The sequence below is a fragment of the Rhamphochromis sp. 'chilingali' genome, assembly GCF_963969265.1.
Source record: "Rhamphochromis sp. 'chilingali' genome assembly, chromosome: 14".
NCBI classification, from domain to species: Eukaryota; Metazoa; Chordata; class Actinopteri; order Cichliformes; family Cichlidae; genus Rhamphochromis; species Rhamphochromis sp. 'chilingali'.
Window position 1 is genome coordinate 607157 of NC_137941.1, and position 8056 is coordinate 615212.

The following is an 8056-nucleotide window of genomic DNA, read 5'->3' on the forward strand; positions in this document are numbered from 1 at the left end:
TTCATAAATCAAACACACCTGTATTTGATTTATGAACATTAGCAAATACAAAGGTGTTCTTCTGCCCCCAGGTTTAAACTGTAGGACATAAAGAAGGATGGAGGAACATAAGGTTTAATGTCATAACAGGCGTCAGTCACACACTAAAAGTTAGTGTGTAGCCCTTCTAATGCACAGATGTCAACATTTTATTGCCACTAGGTTTTATATTGTTATTAATACATTTCTATACTGTTGATCATTGGTTTTTCCTCATATGGACACACTTGATCCTACATTATTACTACAGTTTCTGGTCTATTATTACTTGGTTATATGAATGTAATATTACCCAGCTGTCGTTTTACTAGGACATTATTTATGTAACGATAATACCATGCTGTTGTCCAAATTATTACCTCCTTGTTTCCACTTTATCACTGCACTATTACCACATTATTACTGAGCTGTAATAGAAAAGGCCACCAAGGTAGTAAGGAGAGTCCAACTGCACTGAGAGGCCGAGCTGGTCTGGACCATCAAGTCTTATCCAGATTCTCACTGACACAGAATAACACACAAGTAAATTGTAGGACTTTACTTCAGTGGTAATTCAGACAGTAATACAAAGTAGAAGAAAGAAGGAGACTGGCTCCAGACCTGAAGCACTCCCAAACACAAGAACAGAACACATGATATGCCATGTTCTTGTCATCCAGGGAAGGACAGATGTTGTTTTGCTTTGCTGTGTTTTAATGTGAAGTGTGCTTATTTATTTTTTATACTGCATGTTTTGGTTGCATCTGTCAATTTGTCCTGGAGAGACTCCGCCCTTTTCCCGTTTTTACTAATTTGACACACCTGAGAGGAAAGGAGGGAGTGGTAATTTACAGAGAGTGCTCAGTGACACATAAGACTGGTGGAGCTTAGCGTTAAGGTGGGAGGAAGATACAGCGCCAACGAGCAGGGATGTGGAGCGAGCTGTCCAACTGCTGCAGCAACAGGAGGCCAGATTACGCGTCTGCGGGAAATTAGAGGCGGCGGGGTGGGCCGGTGCCGATTGGCGGTTACAAAGAAACGGCTGGCAGAGTTGAGAGCTCTGCCCACCCGGGGTAAGTCTTTTGACTAGTGATGTGCGATACCACTGATTTCCTTTCCGATCCAATACCAAGTAAAATTCAGGGTGGTATCGACGATACTGATCCGATACTCATACTTTGTACAAAAACGTATTTCAGTTATTGTATCTCAAATTATAGCATCATCATGATTACAGGACATCATATTACTTGTTCTTATCGCTTAATAATGCAGAATTCATCATATAGAAATAAAAAACCTGAAGTTGTGGCTATTTGAACACGCTGCCTGCCTGCAGCACTAAAGGACTAAAGGAGAGACGTCTGTCTCGCCCTAGCAGCACCTGTCCCTCTCCTCTTCAGTTTGCCTCAACATACGCTCGTCATATTCTGTGATCTGATTTACTCTGAAGTGCTTGATGAGGTTAGTAGTGTTGCCACAACACCTCCCTTTCTTGCCACATGTATTGCAAACTAAGTCTCAACCGTTTGTGGAAGTAAAATACGTCTGCACATGACTCCATTTATGCTCAGCCATTGTTGTGAGTGCGCACAACAATGGGCTGGACACATGACTATGACAGGTGGAAGACTAAGTAGTTCCTTCCAATGTTGACAATCCAAATGATATAGTTTATTTGCACTCTGTTCCTGTTAATGATAACCTACAAATTTACCCTAAATTACTAAAATATCGATATTTTAATGTGAGAATTGATTCTAGAACATAAATGACTGGTATCGGAGGAATCGATCTTTCAGTATCGATCCGCACATCACTACTTTTGACTTGTCCCCTTTAATGAATGAAAGCTGCCTAAAAGAGTAGTGACTGCCGCTGCCTCCCTTTCTTTAGCACACCGGGGTGCAGAACGAGGAGAGGAAGGCGAGGACGCCGCCGGGATTCCCTTCTGCACCGTTTCTGCACCGCTTCACTGGATTTTTAATTCTTCGTGACTCTTTTACCGTGGCAGACGCCACTGGACTTTTAATGTTGTGTTTTATTGATTTTTACTGTGTTGTCCCCTGGCCAGGGTTGTTTTAATTCATTTTATATTTTTAACTATTTAAATATAATAAATTATATTTTAATTATACAGTTTTTAATTCGTGTGCTTTCCCTTGGCGGCTCCACTGCTCTGTCCGTTTGGAGGAAGGTTTCCCTCCTTTAAAAACACTGTGGAAAAAAACATCCCCTTCGCTCCGTTACATTCTCAGTCAGAACCTGGCATATCATGTTTAGGTGGAAGCTAGCGAGCTAACCTCCTGCTAATTTCTAACTCTGTTAAATTTAATAAATAAATTCTGTTTTTATGGATGTTAAACTTAACTGTTACACCTGGTAAAGCAGCTGATCATTTTATTACAGATGAAAGAATTTAGACAGTTTGTAACTCTCAGTGATGCTGCAGTGTTCGTTTGACTTTGGGACCTGAAGCGGAGTTTGGGCCCAGGCACGGCTAATGACGTCAGACTTAAAGACCGGATAAAGCAGGAAATATACATGGTAAACTAAACAGTAACAAAACTGGAAACACCGGGTCAACGACCCAGGTACCCAGGCAATAATGTTGTATTAAAGAAATTCTGTTTAAAGAGCTCAAGGAAAGAAAGTTCTAACGATGCTATCAATGAAGGTCAAAGTCAAAAGCTCAGCCAGCCCAGGTACTCGAGTATATAGATCCTCATCCACCTGCTGCTCGTTACACTCAGGGGCAGAAACAGGACCTCGGTTTGGGGTTTCAGAAAGCTGCTGATCTCAGACCTGCACAGCTTCAGCTGCATGAAGAGCACATGATGTTTTCTCTGACGCAAGTAAATAAAACCTGAAGGTCAAAGGTCGTCACCTTTATGTTGAACTAAAACTTCTGATCTGAATTCTTTCACTGTTTTTTGCCAATAGTGTGTTATTTATCATAAACTAATTCAGAGTCATTCACAGCCATATTTTTACAAATAAAACTTTCTACACGACTGAATCTAATATCTTGATGTAAACGTCAGAGCCTTTAGATTGAGGTTAGATTCTCTGAGCACTTTCTCGTTAAACGTTGTTCTCTTTGCCAAGTTTCAGTTCACAGCCTGTTTCAGTTCAGACAAACATGGTCAGAGTGCAGTAGCTTTGTTTTTCATTACTTTACACATTTTATATCAGCTGAGTCTGTAAGTCGAGCTTTTGTCACTATGAGCCCTCCACCTGTGTATTTTGGTCCTGCTTTGGCACTAAATATTGTTTGTTGTGAATCATGGACAGCACAGTGAAACCACAAATGCACCATTGAAGACACTGAAGGATGAAGAGATTTCACTTCCAAACATCTCCGATGCTCTCGTATGAATTTTCACAACAAATAATAAGAAATGTCAGTTTTACACATTCGATCGTTTGACGTTTTATACAAAGACAAACTTGAAAGAAATGAGTGAAGAAAAACAAAGTGAAACAAGAACAGGGGGCGGGGCTTACAGGAAGAAAAACAGTAAACCCACAGTCGCTGTTGCTCATTCTGACTGTTTTCCTCTTCTTGACTTGTTGGACCAGTTTTTACAATGCATGACTATATCATAGCCATAGACTTTGGCACTGCATACAGTGGATATGCCTTCAGTTTGACACCCCAACGGGCAGAAATAGATCCCCAGATGAGGAGGTGGGGTAGAGAGTTTGGACTGCACACTCCAAAGACTCCAACCTGCATTCTGTTCAATGAAGACAAAGAATTTATCAAGTTTGGTTATGAAGCTAAAACAGATTATATCAGGATGCGAGGACAAGAAGCAAGGAAAAGCTACTTCTTTGAAAACTTCAAGATGGCGCTCTATGGAAAAGTAAGTAAAAATCACTGAACCTTAATATTCTGCTAAAGATGACACTCATGTGAATGAGACGGTTGAACATGTCTGTTATACAAACTCCACTGAAGAGTCCATTCAGTCCACACAGAGACCGTCTGAGCTGAAAACACAGATAAATGTTAGAAAGCTGCATTAAACGTTTTGTTAGTGCAGCAAGAAAAAGACTCACAGATGTGTTAATGTTTGAATTCAGCCTGCAGCGACACCATGAAGGTTATTATAGGTTGTGTTAGTCATACAAACATCAGTGGAGACGAAACTTAATGAACCACAGGAACAAACAGACTCATGAATATCTTTAACGAGCGTCTCACACTTTGAACTAATGAAGCCTGTCTGCTCTGTGGGACATCAGATAAACATCTATGTGTTTGCGACCTGACATTAGTCCACAAAGGTTTAAGGTTAGTAACACTAAACTGATAACTGTGTGTATCCACATCATCTACAGAAACTCAGCAGAGATGTGGAGATTAAAGCTGCAAACTGGAGGTCAATGAAGGCCTTGAAGGTGTTCACAGAAGCTCTGAGATACCTGAAGGACGACGCTCTGAGAACCATCACAGAGAGCACATCAGGGAGGATGTTCATAGCCTCTGACTTCACCTGGGTGCTGACTGTACCTGCCATCTGGGATCCTTCAGCAAAGCAGTTCATGAGAGAAGCTGCGACTCAGGTAACATCATTTATTAAGAGAGCTCTGAGATCCTGAAATGTTCAGAGGATTCAGTTTTCTTTCACTTGCAGGCAGGACTCGTTACAGAAAGAACTTAACACCACCTGATCATCGCACTGGAACCAGAGGCAGCCTCAGCCTGGTGTAAGAAGCTGCCAGCTGATGGCTTCATCATTCAGAACCATGATGGACGATCACTGGATCAGTGTCCAGGAACACAGTTCATAGTGGTGGACTGTGGAGGTACTCTATGTGACACTCACAAACATTCATCCACAGACACGCTGGAAACATCTGTCTGCTGCTGCAGGAAGTCAGCTTTCATCACTTCCTGTGTGTTTCAGGTGGAACCATCGACATCACAGTTCATGAAGTCCTGGATGGAGGAGCCCTGAAGGAGCTGCACAAGGCCTCAGGAAATGATTTGGGGGGACAAAGTGTGGACAGGAAATTCAAAGAGTTCCTCAGAGAAATCTTCAGTCATGGTGTCTGGGATGAATATGAACAAAACTTTTCCAGTGAGGTTCAAAGGATAATGTATGATTTTATGTATTTCAAACAGGGAGATGATGATATTCAGATGTCATGTCCATTTACTCTGGGAACACTGGCTCAGGAAAGACAGAAAATAGAAAAGTTCTTTGAATCAGTGCGAGGTGCTTCCTGGGATGGAGGATCCATCAAAATCTCCAAAGAGAGACTGAGGTCTTTCTTTGCTGAGAGTCTGAAGGGCATCACTGACAGTCTCAGAGAAATCCTGAATAAAGATCTAAACGTCGAGTACATTCTGTTAGTGGGGGGCTACGCTGAAAGCCAGATTCTACGGCAACATGTTATTGATCAGTTTGGTGATCAGTGTAAAGTCCTGTGTCCTTGTAGGCCCCAGGAAGCGGTCGTGAAGGGAGCTGTGGAGTTTGGAAGAAACCCAGCAGTGGTGGCATCTCGAAAATCTGCCTTTACGTACGGGTTTGCAGATTCAGAGAAGTTTGATCCGTCCAAACATAAGAAAGAAAAGAAATCTGTAGTCCAAGGGGAGGAGTTTTGTGGAGATATTTTCAGGAAACTTGTGGAGGAAGGTGAAGATGTTGCCTGGGATGAAACCAGAGAGCTCATCTTTAATGTTCTGGAAGCTAAAGAATATCACACACATGTAAGAATCAGGTTTTATCGCACACAAAGAAGAAATCCTCTGTATGTGGATGAAGAGGGAGTGGAGGAAGTCGGTTTACTCATTGTTAGAATGCCCACTACACGAGGCAGGAAGCATGAAGTCAAACTGAACATCACATTTGGCTCCACTGAGATAACGGTCACAGGCACAGGGTTAGTTTATGGGTCTAAAGAATCAGCCATGATTGACTTCATGACCAGATCATGAAGATTTGTACAAACACTGAGAAGCCAGCAGCTTGTGTCTCTGTGTTCGTCCTGCTATGGACCAACAACCCTGCCTCTCATCCAGTAACTGCAGCCTATCCCATCACCCTATGATGGGGTTAGATTTTATTATTGTCATTTGTATTGGGAAATATTTAAATATATCTGCTTAGAGGTGTATAATCGATTGTGTAGTGATAGGATGTGTGATTTTTAGCAGTCTGCAAAGGCTTTGTGTGCTCTGGCATTCACACCCACATCCTGGGAGCATGGGAGAGGTCTACCTTGTTTTATTGTTTTATGGTAGGATAAACGTAGCTATGTCAATTTTAGGCTAAGTACCTTTTGTTTAGATGAACTGCTGGACTTCCAGACCAGCAGGTTTAGGGAAGTCTTTATAAGGTCACACACTGACCCCCCCCCACACACACACACACACACACAGACAAGGTATTCTTTGTTCACATGTATACCTATGTAAGATGTTATATGGTAATGACCCTGTCAAAAGAAAATTGTACATAGTGTGATCAGCTTCATGAAATGTGTTTTTTTATTGATCACTAAGCAAATGTCTACGTGACTTTTGACTTTAACTCTTGTGTGATAAACTTATTAACAACTAACAGCTTCCTCTTTTCTAAGAACATACAGATTTAGAAAAGAGGAAGCTCAGCTCTGAGTTCTTAGAATAACTTTGTTATCTTTGTACACACACAAGCTTGTATAAATAAAGAACGCAGACAGTGACAGAGCGCGAGTCCGTGAGTGTCTCCTGTGAGTACGAGCGCTCTGTGACCGTCCTCACGAGTAAAGACAACTGCAGTGTTTGTGTTTTCTAACTCGGGTGTCTCAGCTGAAGAATTGTGGGGTGATTCTTAGAAATTCCCTGTCAGACCCTATGCATATTCATGTAACCACAATAAAAGGAGTGCTATGGGGAACCTGGCTGAGAGCCTGACGGAGGTCAAGTGGGTGGAACAACACTTGGCTCCAAGCAGGCCTCCCTCGTGCATGAGTGACCCAAAGAACTTTGGTGACTTGTGTCTTGCTTTTTGCTGTGTAGCAAATTGTCCTTAACGTTCCAGCGAATAGGTTTACGCTACAAACCCATCACCCTACTTTGGATAACTTTTATGGATGGACAGATATTTTCTGATGATCAAACCTTTGTGGGGGTTTGTTTTGTTTTATCATTTTATATGGAAATGACTGTTATTGGTGTCATGGTACAGCTGTGTGGCAGGCAATGAGAGTAACTATTCTGAATACTTTGGATTACTTCATATATTATCATGCTGTTTACAACTACATGAATGTCCTATTGCTGTGTGATTTATTACTATTACTGAAGGTTACTCTCCACACCAACACCAGCCACATGTTTAAATCTTGATATAAATGAGTAACAGTAGGTGGACATTAGGTAAGGCTGCACGTTTTGCTTCGATCTCATATAGAAACTATTCCTCGCGTATATAAAACAGGTCCGCGGCTCTGAACCGTAGCAAAGGGACCTCTGGCTGGTACGTCGGGTTCGTGTCGGCTCGTAGCTGAAAACTAGCTTTACTTTGTTGTGTGGGTCAACTTTGCTAGCGAGAGACAGAGAGAGACGTTGAAAGGCTCCAACAGAACTTATTGTTTCAGAGGAAAACAGGAACACAGCGTACAGTCGAGTCTTAACAGCTTACTTACAGCTGGGCTCGTCAGGCTCTCTGTTTGGCTGCAGTGGTTATTATTATATTTACATGCTTCCAGCTCCTGTTCCTGCTCGGTGACAGCTCCTACTTTTCCTTTCTCTCCCTCCTCGCTCACAGACACATCACGGGTCCATCCTCCCAGCAGCACGGACTACACTGCCCATCAGGCTGCATGCTTTAGGGCGATGCCTGTAACTCTGCCTGTTGCCTTCATAGTAAATCATTTTTTGAACAATAATTTTTTAAAAATATTTCTTCATGTTATTATGTGGGCCGTGAGATTTAGACACAGACATTAGAGCCTCTTAATGCCTGTTTTGTTTGGGTTTGTTTGGAATTACCAAAAATAGAGAGGACATAGCCGAACATATGAAACAGGAAAAGACCGT

The 8056-nt window shown here is 42.0% G+C and overlaps 1 protein-coding gene across 1 annotated transcript; it reads left to right on the plus strand.

Moving 5' to 3' along the window:
- The first annotated feature begins 3481 nt into the window (after positions 1 to 3481).
- Positions 3482 to 6841, plus strand: LOC308410067 (heat shock 70 kDa protein 12A-like). Its single transcript, XM_080903155.1, has 4 exons — positions 3482 to 3887; positions 4366 to 4590; positions 4662 to 4833; positions 4935 to 6841. Exons 1-3 carry the CDS (start codon positions 3609 to 3611, stop codon positions 4686 to 4688), a joined length of 531 nt encoding a protein of 176 aa, XP_080759281.1. The 5' UTR covers positions 3482 to 3608; the 3' UTR covers positions 4689 to 4833; positions 4935 to 6841.
- Positions 6842 to 8056: the final 1215 nt, after the last annotated feature.

Excerpts from the sequence above, each read along its gene's own strand:
- LOC308410067 (XM_080903155.1), top strand. The coding sequence starts at position 3,609 with ATGCATGACTATATCATAGCCATAGACTTTGGCACTGCATACAGTGGA. Across the intron at positions 3,888-4,365 it reads AGATGGCGCTCTATGGAAAA|AAACTCAGCAGAGATGTGGA; the intron begins GTAAGTAAAAAT and ends CATCATCTACAG. Across the intron at positions 4,591-4,661 it reads TGAGAGAAGCTGCGACTCAG|GCAGGACTCGTTACAGAAAG; the intron begins GTAACATCATTT and ends TTTCACTTGCAG.